Source organism: Salvelinus alpinus, chromosome 16 (assembly GCF_045679555.1).
Source record: "Salvelinus alpinus chromosome 16, SLU_Salpinus.1, whole genome shotgun sequence".
Lineage (NCBI taxonomy): Eukaryota > Metazoa > Chordata > Actinopteri > Salmoniformes > Salmonidae > Salvelinus > Salvelinus alpinus.
Window position 1 is genome coordinate 21,134,722 of NC_092101.1, and position 12,412 is coordinate 21,147,133.

At 41.6% G+C, this 12,412-nt stretch overlaps 2 protein-coding genes across 5 annotated transcripts; both read right to left on the reverse strand.

Annotated features, from left to right (window-relative positions):
* Window positions 1-1,381: 1,381 nt before the first annotated feature.
* Window positions 1,382-12,382, reverse strand: LOC139541118 (pleckstrin homology domain-containing family B member 2-like). Of its 3 annotated transcripts, none has more exons than XM_071345372.1 (8): window positions 12,301-12,382; window positions 6,026-6,074; window positions 5,624-5,776; window positions 5,406-5,508; window positions 5,258-5,297; window positions 5,046-5,132; window positions 3,182-3,299; window positions 1,382-3,009 (listed from the first exon to the last, which is right to left on the reverse strand). In XM_071345372.1, exons 2-8 carry the CDS (start codon window positions 6,060-6,062, stop codon window positions 2,867-2,869), a joined length of 681 nt encoding a protein of 226 aa, XP_071201473.1. In that variant the 5' UTR covers window positions 6,063-6,074; window positions 12,301-12,382; the 3' UTR covers window positions 1,382-2,866. The 3 variants fall into 3 exon arrangements, with proteins under 3 accessions (XP_071201473.1, XP_071201474.1, XP_071201472.1); XM_071345373.1 differs by lacking the exon at window positions 12,301-12,382 and adding an exon at window positions 6,754-6,900 and having other exon boundaries at window positions 5,046-5,114; XM_071345371.1 differs by lacking the exon at window positions 12,301-12,382 and adding an exon at window positions 6,754-6,900.
* On the reverse strand, window positions 7,834-11,630 carry LOC139541120 (putative nuclease HARBI1). Of its 2 annotated transcripts, none has more exons than XM_071345375.1 (7): window positions 10,956-11,630; window positions 10,555-10,889; window positions 10,403-10,464; window positions 10,234-10,320; window positions 9,095-10,146; window positions 8,702-8,813; window positions 7,834-8,607 (listed from the first exon to the last, which is right to left on the reverse strand). In XM_071345375.1, exons 5-7 carry the CDS (start codon window positions 9,161-9,163, stop codon window positions 8,237-8,239), a joined length of 552 nt encoding a protein of 183 aa, XP_071201476.1. In that variant the 5' UTR covers window positions 9,164-10,146; window positions 10,234-10,320; window positions 10,403-10,464; window positions 10,555-10,889; window positions 10,956-11,630; the 3' UTR covers window positions 7,834-8,236. The 2 variants fall into 2 exon arrangements, with proteins under 2 accessions (XP_071201476.1, XP_071201475.1); XM_071345374.1 differs by having other exon boundaries at window positions 10,555-10,731; window positions 10,819-11,630.
* Window positions 12,383-12,412: the final 30 nt, after the last annotated feature.

The following is a 12,412-nucleotide window of genomic DNA, read 5'->3' on the forward strand; positions in this document are numbered from 1 at the left end:
TTTCAATATATACATACACTACCGTTCAAAAGTTTAGGGTTACTTTTAAATGTTCTTGTTTTTGAAAGAAAAGCAACATCAAATTGATCAGAAATACAGTGTAGTCCATGGGGTGACACACAATTGGCCTAGCGTCGTCCGGGTTAGGGGGGTTTGGCCGGTAGGGATATCCTTGTCTCACTGCGCACTAGCGACTCCTGTGGCGGGCCGGGCGCAGTGCGCGCTGACTAGGTCGCTAGGTGTACGGTGTTTCCTCCGACTCATTGGTGCGGCTGGCTTCCGGGTTGGATGCGTGCTGTGTTAAGAAGCAGTGCGGCTTGGTTGGGTTGTGTTTCGGAGGACGCATGGCTCTCGATTTTGTCTCTCCCCAGCCCGTACGGGAGTTTTAGTGACAAGACAGTAACTACTAACAATTGGATACCACGAAATTGAGGATAAAAAAATAATAATAATAGAAATACAGTGTAGACATTGTTAATGTTGTAAATGACTATTGTAGCTGGAAACAATAGCTGTACACATAGGTGTACAGAGGCCTATTATCAGCAACCAACCTGTGTTCCAATGGCACGTTGTGTTAGCTAATCCAAGTTTATCATTAGAAAATCCTTTTGACACTTGTCCTCTTGCTCAGTTGTGCACCGGGGCCTCCCACTCCTCTTTCTATTCTGGTTAGTTTTTAGCACAGCTGAAAACTGTTGTCTGATTAAAGAAGCAATAAAACTGGCCTTCTTTAGACTAGTTGAGTATCTGGAGCATCAGCATTTGTGGGTTCGATTACAGGCTCAAAATGGCCAGAAGCAAAGAACTTTCTTCTGAAACTCATCAGTCTATTCATGTTCTGAGAAATTAAGGCTATTCCATGTGAGAAATTACAACGCTGTGTACTACTCCCTTCACAGAACAGCGCAAACTGTCTCTAACCAGAATAGAAAGAGGAGTGGGAGGCCCCGGTGCACAACTGAGCAAGAGGACAAGTACATTAGAGTGTCAAGTTTGAGAAACAGACGCCTCACAAGTCCTCAACTGGCAGCTTCATTAAATAGTACCCGCAAAACACCAGTCTCAACCTCAACAGTGAAGAGGCAACTCCGGGATGCTGGCCTTCTAATCACCAAAATGAAAGCTAGACAGTCAGAGAGCATCGAAAATGTCAAAATTATGGAAATTTTGATGGGAAGGAAACACATCACTTTTCAATGCATCCCTCCGGGACAAATTAATAACTGGCACTGTTATTAATTTGCTTTGGACTGTGTTAAGAGCATATCATGGTTAAAAGTGATATCTTTTTCAAACACCATGTGACATCAAGCGGCTCACCTTGAGCCAAGGTGAAACTCAGAAGTTGCTAGGATTCACAAATAGTTTCCAAAGTGAATTCATGTGGATTTAATAATTTAATAAGTAAATTGTTAAAATGTCATACAATCGCTAAAGAGCAATAAACACCTCATTAATTCTGCATAACAAAATGTTTTCCATTTGAAATGTAAGGTATAATGGTTTTGTGATTAGACGAAAGCAGTTTGCCCCATCAAGCTCTACTTCATTTGATATCAAATAAATATAATCTGTTATCAATTATTGTATACAACATTCATGTCAAAAAAGGAAACACAATCTAGTATTCCAAATGTCTATACAAGGTGGTGTAACGGAGTTAAATAAGACTTTGAAATTGAATATAAAAGGTGAAAAACCAGTCGCTGATGTGTTCAGCGACAAATGAGGCCAATCAAATATTAACTAATTAACGTATCCAGTTAACCAAAGAGCACATAATGTAATGAGTCAATAAATATCCATAAATATCAGTAACATGAAAAATAGACACATATTTACATTTACATTTAAGTCATTTAGCTGACGCTCTTATCCAGAGCGACTTACAAATTGGAAAGTTCATACATATTCATCCTGGTCCCCCCGTGGGGAATGAACCCACAACCCTGGCGTTGCAAGCGCCATGCTCTACCAACTGAGCCACACGGGACCACGGGACCATTTAAAAATGATTTTAGTAGTGGCGTAAAGTCAAAACAATTGAAATGTCAAGGAGTATCATTCAGTTCTCTGTTGTAGCAGCTTCTAAATGTAAGATTAGCCTGATGTTTGTGCATACTCTAGTTTACACATGCATCTCCTCCTCACCTCTCACATGAGGTGAGATAAAACAAAAGACATGGTTCAACAGCTGACAATGAAGTAATAGGAAAACCAAGCAATAATGACTGTAGTAAAAAAAACGAATCCTAGATTCACTTCCAAAAATATCCAATATCCTTCCATGTTCAAGGAATGACAATAACCAAATAACAACAAATGAAGGCAAGTAAAATCTAGTGAAAACCCTCAAAAGGACATTGGATTTAAGACAGATGTGTAAAGTGAAGAATCAGGATTTTACAAGCTCAGGCATGTTCCAATAAAAAAACTCTAGTCCCACTCTTAATGACCACTCTACTATATGAGGCATCAGTTAGAAGACTTTACATTTGCTAGACCTGAAAAAGATCAAATAAGTTTAAATATATCAAAACCTTTTCTTCAGATGTGCATTAGAATATCACATATTTTGTGTTTCTTCAAACAAAAAAAGGCAAGTTGCAAAATAGCTACTGTGCCTAATAGAAAGCGCTACAACGTTAATATACATCAAAAGCTTTGGTAAGGACACAAAAGGAGTAATCTACTGGCACATCACAATCAAGCCTCATAGGTGAACAAAGCCCAACCATCACATACATTTAACTCCTCCATCTGTCACATGGCTACAGAAATGCAGCTGCAGTGCTGCCAAAATGTGGGAATGTTGCGTGTCAGTTAGGGATAGGTATCGTTGTAAGCTGTTCCAATGAAGACACTAGAAGACAAAGAGAGACCCAATAGCCAATCCAGTCGCAGCTCCAGCAAGCATGCTGAGAGCCACGTCTCCTCCATCATCACGTTGACGCTCGTGAACAATAACCTGGTCCATTCCTTGGGGATCCCTCATAGGATATGCTCCTACAAACCGTGGTGGGAAATATGAACTGCGGTTAGAATGGTGAAAACTTCTATATTGCTAAAATAGTAATTGAAAGATTACATCCATTAAAAGAAGGAAGAAACATTTAAATCAATGTAATTATCAATGTAACCTTGCAGACTTAAAAGTGGGCATTCACCCAGTGCATACCTTGGTACTGATAGGGGTATGCAACCGCATAAGGCTGCCCATCAGCTGAATAAATGATCTGTGTGCCATGGAAAGGAGGAGCTGGGGCATAGCCTCCATAAGTGTCCGGGACATAAACCTATTGGAAAGGCAGAAATGACCTGTCACTATGGGAGAGTACCACCACCACCACCACCACCGTAACTAGAAAGCATGTATCCTAAAGCACAATATATAATAAACACCATGTTATATAGATGTATTATAAACTAAGGATTTACAATGGTTTCACTAAATCAAGGTAAGTACACTGAAAAAAAAAAAACGCAACATGTAAAGTGTTTGTCCTGTTTCATGAGCAGAAATAAAAAAGAGCCCAGAAATTTTCAAAATGCACAAAATTATTATTTTGCTCAAATTGAGCAGAAATGTGTTTACATCCCTGTTAGTGAGCATTTCTCCTTTGCCAAGATAATCCATCCACCTGACAGGTGTAGCATAATAAGAAGCTGATTAAACAGCATGCTCATTACACAGGTGCACCTTGTGCTGGGGACAAAAGGCCACTCTAAAATGTGCAGTTGTGTCACAACACAATGCAACAGATGTCCGAAGTTGAGGGAGCATGCAATTGGCATGCTGACTGCAAGAATGTCCACCAGAGCATTTAATGTACATTTTTCTAGCATAAGACGCCTCTGTAGTTTTAGAGAATTTGTCAATACGTCCAACTGCCTACAACCACAGACCATGTGTAACCATGCAACCCGAGGACCTCCACATCCGGCTTCTTCACCTGCGGGATTGTCTGAGACCAACCACTCAGATAGCTTGATGAAACTGTGGGTTTGCACAACCGAAGAATTCCTGCACAAACTATCAGAAACAGTCTCGGGACAGCTCATCTGCGTGATCATCATCATCACCAGGGTCTTGGCCTGACTGCAGTTTGGCGTCGTAACCGAGTTCAGTGGGAAAATGCTCACCGTCAATGGCCACTGGCACGCTGGAGAAGTGCGCTCTTCATGGATTTACCCTGGTTTCAACTGTACCGGGCAGATGGCATACAGCATCTATGGCGTCATGTGGGCGAGCGGTTTGCTGATGTGAACAGAGAGCCCCATGGTGGCGGTGGGGTTATGGTATGAGCAGGCATAAGCTACGGACAAACAACACAATTTAATTTTATCGATGGCAATTTCAATGCACAGAGCTACCGTGAAGAGATCCTGAGGCCCATTGTCGTACCTTTCATCTGCCGTCATCACCTCATGTTTCAGCATAATGCATGGCCCCATGTTGCAAGGATCTGTATACAATTCCTGGAAGCTGAAAATGCCCTAGTTCTTCCATGGTCTATATACATTCACCAGACATGTCATCCATTGAGCATGTTTAGGATGCTCTGGATCGACATGTACGACGGCGTGTTGCAGTTCCCGCCAATATCCAGGAACGTTGCAGTCATTAAGAGAAGTAGGACAACATTCCACAGGCCAATCAACAGCCTGATCAACTTTATGCTAAGGAGATGTGTCATGCTGAATGAGGCAAATGGTGATGACACGAGATACTGACTGGTTTTCTGATCCACACCCCTACCTTTTTAAAGGTATCTGTGACCAACAGATGCATATCTGTGTTCCCAGTCATGTGAAATCCATAGATTAGGGCCTAATGAATGTATTTCAATTGACTGATTTCCTTATATGAACTGTAATTCAGTAAAATCTTTGAAATTGTTGCATGTTGCGTTTATATTTTTGTTCAGTGTAAATGTCAAGACAGAATTCCAAGTGAAATAGCATAATACACTGTGCAACACTGACTGCTCAAAGTATATTCACAAATGTAAAGGATAAGCAGCAGGCTCACATGTACTTACCGGAGGTGGAGGACCATATTCCGAATACGGAGGAGAGGCAGAAGCAACAATCTTCTGCGCAAAGTCAATCTGAGGATGAGCGACCACCTAAAATATAGATCATCTCTATGGAATGTTTTGAATGTGAATAAAATAGTATACTAATCTAACACTGTCAATAAGAAGACTAGGATATGAAGGCTGGGGGTCTTGGCAGACCAGTAGAAACTCACAGAACTGATTTTGGCATCCTGGAAAGCCATGGTCCATGCACTGAAACAACAATGGGAAAACAAGAATTGACATGACTTATCAGCAGGCTATCCAATATAGACACAACTAACCACAGTAATATTGATTACAATGGGAGAGCTGTCTTACAAAGCATCATCGGCACTGTCTCCACAAATGCTGATGACCCGTCCGTCTCTGCAGACTATCTGGAGCAGGGCATTTTGACTCCTGCCCTCTGGTGGGTTCAGATCTATTGACAATGAAAATGTGGATGGAACAGGTGATTGATGGGTTGGTGCAGATAAACTATCCTAGGTCTAGTTGAGAGGATAGGATAGAAAAGTATAACAGATGTAGTCAAGTACCTTGACATGCAGTTGCACTGCGAATGTTAATGCAGTCCACTCTCATGTGGATCCCATCCTCCATATCTCGCCGGTGCTGGTCATCAAAGAATACCAGCCACCCATCAGACCACAGGTCAAACCAGTTTCTCTTCCACCGCCGCAGAATAGTGCCTGCATCAATTGTATTAAAATATTGTAGCACTTAGTGCAAACACAAGCCAAAGAGCAATGAGGTCATCGTGATATGGAAAAACTCCATGAGGAAATGCAGTGAAGTGTCATGAAGAAACATTCAACTATAGAAATCCAACTTATTCTTGACCACACCTAGTACCTGTTACATTGGTAGTTGGAAACATGACAAGCATGATGCATGGCTAACAGGTTTGTGACATTTGTGTGCTGTACAGCTCCACTTACTCTGCCGATGAAGGAAGCCACTTTTCACAATCGACATCCTTAGGTCACTCTGAAAATAGAATACATAGAAACATTTGGAAACAAAAAGTGCTTACTGCATATAGCGAAATCCATTTAGCTAAATGTACCTTTCTAAACCATCACTGATCCCAATCTAGTTAGCTACTGTAGCTGATTTAATCAATAAATTGACTGGTCCTTAATTAGAATGATGGGAATTGTAGTTTATATCAGTTCTATATCTACGATCACAAACTGGGTGGTTCTAGCCTTGAATACTGATTGGCTGACAGCCGTGGTATATCAGACGTATACCACAGGTATGACAAAACATGTATTTGTACTGCTCTAATTATGTTGGTAACCAGTTTATAATAGCAATAAGGCACCTCGGGGGTTTGTGGTATATGGCCAATATACCACGGCTAAGAGCTGTTCTTATGCACGACGCAACGCGGAGTATATACCACATCCCCTTGTGCCTTATTGCTTAATCACAACACGCACTGCCTACACCAGAGAGGAAGTTTACTATATTTATCTACACTCATTGTTTACAGTGCCGGGTATGCTAACTAGCTAAGTTAGTACTGTCTGTAACGTTACCTAGCTAGCGGACCTATTTACGTTGGCATTTGACCCTTTGGTAAAACTATAACGTTACTTTGAAGTTTGTGCTGACAATATTTCTGGAGATTATAATATGACTAACGTTACACATTCCATACCTGTATCTAAAATACTAATTGTGGAACGCTGTTTTCAAAGCCCTGAGACGACAAACGTTAGCTAACTGCCTTGTTTTGAATGGCATAATCAATATCATTCTTCTTCTTCTGTGGTTTTTATATGGTGGTTGCAAAGTCAATACATTGACCGGTCCTTAATTAGAATGATGGGAATTGTAGTTTTAAAAAGCGTGGCTTCCTTGCGTGGCAGTGTAAGAAGATGGAACGAGGTGGATTTTGGCCGACATTGTGCAAATGTTCTCATCGATTAAATATTTGATTTCATTACAGTTTTCTGTTCCCAAAACTAAAATATGTTATGAACAGAGTGGACTAAGGTTTGTAGACTATACCAGGGGCCTGTTGCACAAAACTAGGATAAGGGATTAAGCCAGGATATCTTGGTGATCCTGGCTCAATTGATCCGTAATCCGGTTGCACTAAAAATGGATAGGGGGCAGGAGGATATGTTATGGTATAAATTACCATGGAGATTTATTCTGTGGAGCTAGCCTGCTCCAGACCAGGCTAAATTCCAGGATCTATTTAATCTCATCCCTAATGTCAGTCAGCAGTCACCACAAATGGAAACCAATAGTTATTTCACTGCTCACTATACATTGTTATCACATATAACTAGACCCACTGTTATTATTTAAACGTTTGTGATCATTAATTTCAATGATTTTGGATAAAAAATGATTTTTAGATGATGTTGCTATCATTAGATAATTTACAGTTTCCCATAGACTATAAGGCTATATATAAAATGATAGAATATTAGGGCCACAGAGGGGAAAAAAACACAAGTCATAATATTGTAACCAGTTGTTTTAAAGGAGGACAGTTGTTAAAATGACAGATGTGGGGCATTTCGTGAAATTGTACTTCAGTATGGTTTCATAAACAAAGACATGCTGATGTGCCAGAATATTAAGTATCACATTGTCATAAGTATCAAAACTGTAAAAACAATATGTAGCTTTTCTGCAGAAAGAACCAGCCTCATAAATTTATGACTTTATCCTTTTTCTTCAGTGTGGCCCTAGTACTCTGTCATATAAACAAATACACATTCCATATGAATATAAAAACACAATGTGTAACATTATGTTCCTTTATTGAATAAGGACAAAACAAAGCAGGTAAACCATCAGCTCCTTTCGAAACTGAAGTCACAGTGACTCTACAAGATGGAAAGCACAGAATCCAAGCATATTATACAAAATGATACATACACATTCAAAGGTCTGTATATAACACACCCTGCATGTCTGCACACTAAAATAAATGCAGGACAAATCCATACACATCAACTGAACAGACAAATGAATGGATGCAGTAGCCTCCCTGCAGCCTTGTATTACACACAGTATACCGCACAAACATCATAAGAGGCCAAATTCGTCAAAAAACGAACCCAAAAAACCCAAATTCCTCTGCCACCGCAGGACATATTTAACCAAAATTGAAAGCACACATACTAACTAAAATAATTCAACACATATTGGTCCCTCAGCAGCCGACCACTGTCGTCATCAGGGAAGATTGCCGGATTGTCCCAGTCCATGGCTGGTGGCACTCTGGGGGCCCTCTCCTTCCTCAGGCAGGCCACATTGTGGAGGACAGCACAAGCCACAGTAATATCACATGCCCTAACAGGGCTGACCCTTAATTTGTGAAGGCAGTGAAAGCGTGCCTTCAGGAGGCCAAAGGTCATTTCAACTCTGGCCCTGGTCCTGGCATGGGCATGGTTGTAGGCCTGCTGTGCTTCCTGGGGGTCTGTGAAAGGTGTCAGGAGAAAAGGCTGGCAGCCATACCCCCTGTCTCCCAGCAACACACCAGAGAATTCACCTGTCAACACAAAATCTCATCATTACTACCTCATAAACACAGTGATATTCTTGACACAGCCATGATGGTTATAAATAGGGGTTGTGTGGCTTACCTTGTGATAGGCACTGATAGATTTCAGAGGCCCGAAAGATTCTGGAGTCATGGACTGAGCCAGGCCATTTTGCCACAACATTGCTGATCACACAGTCAGCATTGCAGACCATCTGAAATCATAAGATGAGGAATATTACACCAATCAATGCACATCACTGGCAATGCAGAGTGTTCGTCAATGGACAATATCAAAAAGTTATGTTCACCTGAACATTAATGCTGTGAAAGGATTTCCTATTCACAAAATCGGCCTCATGGGCACCTGAGGGGGCTTTTATCCTTATGTGTGTGCAGTCCACTGCACCAATGACATTGGGGAAACCGGTCACACAAAGTAATGAGTATCCTACTATGTGTTAACAGTTGTCCTGTAATTTGTAGATCCTCTTACCTGCAATCCTATAGAACTCCTCTTTGATGTCACAGAGTCTTCTGTGGCCAGGGAAGGAGATGAAGACATCTGCTAATGCTTTGATAGCCAGACACACACTCCTTATTGTGCGGCAAATTGTGGCCTTGTTCAGCTGTTCTGCATCCCCCACTGAGTACAGGAAGGCTCCACTAGCAAAAAAGCGCAAGGCCACACAAACCATTTGCTCCACACTCAGTGCATGGCTCCGTGCAGTGCGGTGCTTAATCCTGGGACCCAGTAGTCTGCATAGATACCTGATGCCATCTGCAGAAAACCTGTATCTTTCATATAGATGGTCATCAGGGAAGGCCAGTGGGTCCAACCGGTCCCTGAAGACCCTTTCTCGCCTGAAGGCTCTCCTCAGCACAAGTGCTTCTTCATCCACCACATCTCGCACGAATGGGCATGCCATTGTCAGAGCAGAAAGGAACACACAATTTTGGGCCTTCATATAGGCTAGTGGCCACACCTGGTGCTGGGGGGGTGGGCAAAAGAGGGCGATGCCTTATAACGATGACTTGGTTGTACTGATTGCTGGGAAAATAAAAAAAACCTTAGAAAGATGCCACCGTCCTGTGTGCTCACAATAAGAGCTCATATGTCATGGCTCACTTGACTTTACGAGAATATACCTAATTTTTATTTTGAGCTGTGTCATCTTCTTGGAGCTGGGGGAGGAAAGAAAAATAATGATTAATACATTTGTGTTACAGTTAGCATACAGTGTACATTGAAGGCATATCTCACCTCCCTCTCAAGTTTTTTTATTTCAAGGTCCAGTTTCCTAATTGTCCTCTTTTTTATTTCGGACTCCAGTGCAAGATTTTCCATCTTTTTCTTCTTGTACTGAATGTCTATGTCTGCCAGTTCTATTTGGCGCCGGAGGTGGTTGCCATACAACTTTCTGATAGCTTGTGAGCTCTGTGAACACAATACAATTAGCGCAGCTGGAATTTGGCAGGATGTGGTGTCCTTTTATTAATACGCACTATGTTGCCAGGCTGGTTTTCCCACTGTATAGCATCTGGGTCCTGTAAAAGAAATTAGATTTTTTGATTTTGATGAGGACTCCTCACCATTGTAGAGTAAATAGTACTTTCACAGTCTTAACATGATACCTCATGCCTTCTGGAATCCAGAGAGATGGTCTCCTCCTCATCATCGTCTCCATCATGTGCTGTTGCTGCTGCACTGGGGCCTTCACCCTATCACATTTAATTGGATTCATATTGAAGCTAGTAGACAAGACATGCCAGGCCTACAGTATGCCTTTGATGGAGTACTCACTGGATCAGCATCGTCTGGTGCTTGTGCTGGTGGCTCTAACAGGAACACAGTGCTGCCAGACACTGCAAGGCAATAGGTAAACCAAAGTCAGACAGTCCAAATTGATTCAATATGAATGTGGTTGTATCCCATGTAGAGATGGAAGGACATACCTTGAATGAAGCGGGTGGCATCTTGGGAGGAACCTATGCTCGTCTCTTTCCCCCCAGGGATCCCCTCTAAGACGGGCCTGCCTTTATTTAGCTCCAAGGCCATGTCCTCTGCTGGGGTAAGGTCAGCCTTTGGTGACCCACCACCCGTGCCTTGTCTGTGGGTATTCTTTTTCACTGCTAAAACAGTACAGACAATGTGTGAGCAGGCACCTTCTGGGTACAATATATGCTTGTGCTTTGTTAAATATTAGTCAGGGACCATACCATTCTGCAGAATGTTCTTGTATTTGATTTTGACCTGCTGCCATGTCCGTTTTGGCCCGTTCATGTTTAATCTACACACACACACACACACACACACACACACACACACACACACACACACACACACACACACACACACACACACACACACACACACACACACACACACACACATTTAATGGAGTCACACTGCAAAAAATTACTTGGTATTTTTGTCTTGTTTTCAGTAAAAATATCAAAACATTTATCATAGCTTTATACAGTGTGATGGAGTTACTTTACACAATTTCACTCATATCTGCAGTGCATTTCAATTAAAAATTTAACCGTTTCATAATTACAGTACAACTGCATTTTTGGAGATGTGAATTAAATATTTGAATTGTAATTGTGATGTTTCAGCGGAGCGGTGAGTGTGTAATTGTGCACTACTTACGCATTCAGGCGGTCTGCAATACTTTGCCACGCTTTTTCTCTTTGCTTTATCACTGTGGCGGTGTTGCCTTTCTTCTTAATTATATCTTTTACCTCCTCGTATGCCTCCATGAGGATTTGTGCTTCCGACGGGGAAAAGTACGCGGCTCTAGTTGCCATGGTAAATCAGTTAATCTGTGATCTGTGGCGGGGTCTATTTGAGTGAGCCGTGAGCGCGCACCTATCCAGGATTGGTTTCACCTGGCTTAATGAATCCGTGTCTGCTCATCCTGGCTTGGTCTTTGTGCAACCAATTAAGCCTGGACGCACATGTTTTGGCTTCATTGAGCTCAGCTGAGTCATTTATCCCGGATGTCTTAATTCTACTTTTGTGCAACAGGCCCCAGTTCGCGAAAGTAAAAAAGTATTGTGTTGTGTAGAATGAGCGCAAGGGCGAATTGAGTTATTGCACACGTTCACTACATAGAGTAGGCGTTCTCTAACATAAATATGCAAATAATGCTAGACCGCGCCAATAGGATCTCGCTAGCTCATGCTTGGCTCTGCCCACTATGATTATTTTGCTCCCGGTGAATGGGCTTCCTCTCACTACCATGGTAGTGAGTGGTAACGCCAAGCGGATGCTTCATATTTATACATTCGGTGAAATATCGGTCTCATTGTTCTTTCTATCTGTGGTAAAGAGCTGTCACGACGTGCTGACCTGTCTCCCTCGTTCACGTAACTCAGCCAATGGTGGACTAAATTGCCTGCTGAAGTGTTCTTAACGCTCACTCAGCAACAGCATGTCACAGTGAAATATTTGTATATTTTTTTAAGAGAAATGCCATGGCAGGCGCAGTCCAACAATATTTTCAAAGTAGCCCAATTGCGGGAAAAACCGCGGACATGGCAACCCTGGCTGCATTATTTAAACGCAAACACATTAGCTAGCCAAGACAAACATCTCGTGTAACTTTGACAACCACCATATTTATGTCATCAAACTAGACATGTATAAAAAATTTTTTAAGTCGATTAAAAAAATGTAGTTAAATATTTACGTACTACTTCACGGCGTTCTGAGCTTGTGAAAGGCAAAATTACTTTATTTAAGACAAATAGTCATATTAGTAGTTATTCGTAATGTTACAATAATAATGTGTGTATGATCTTTACT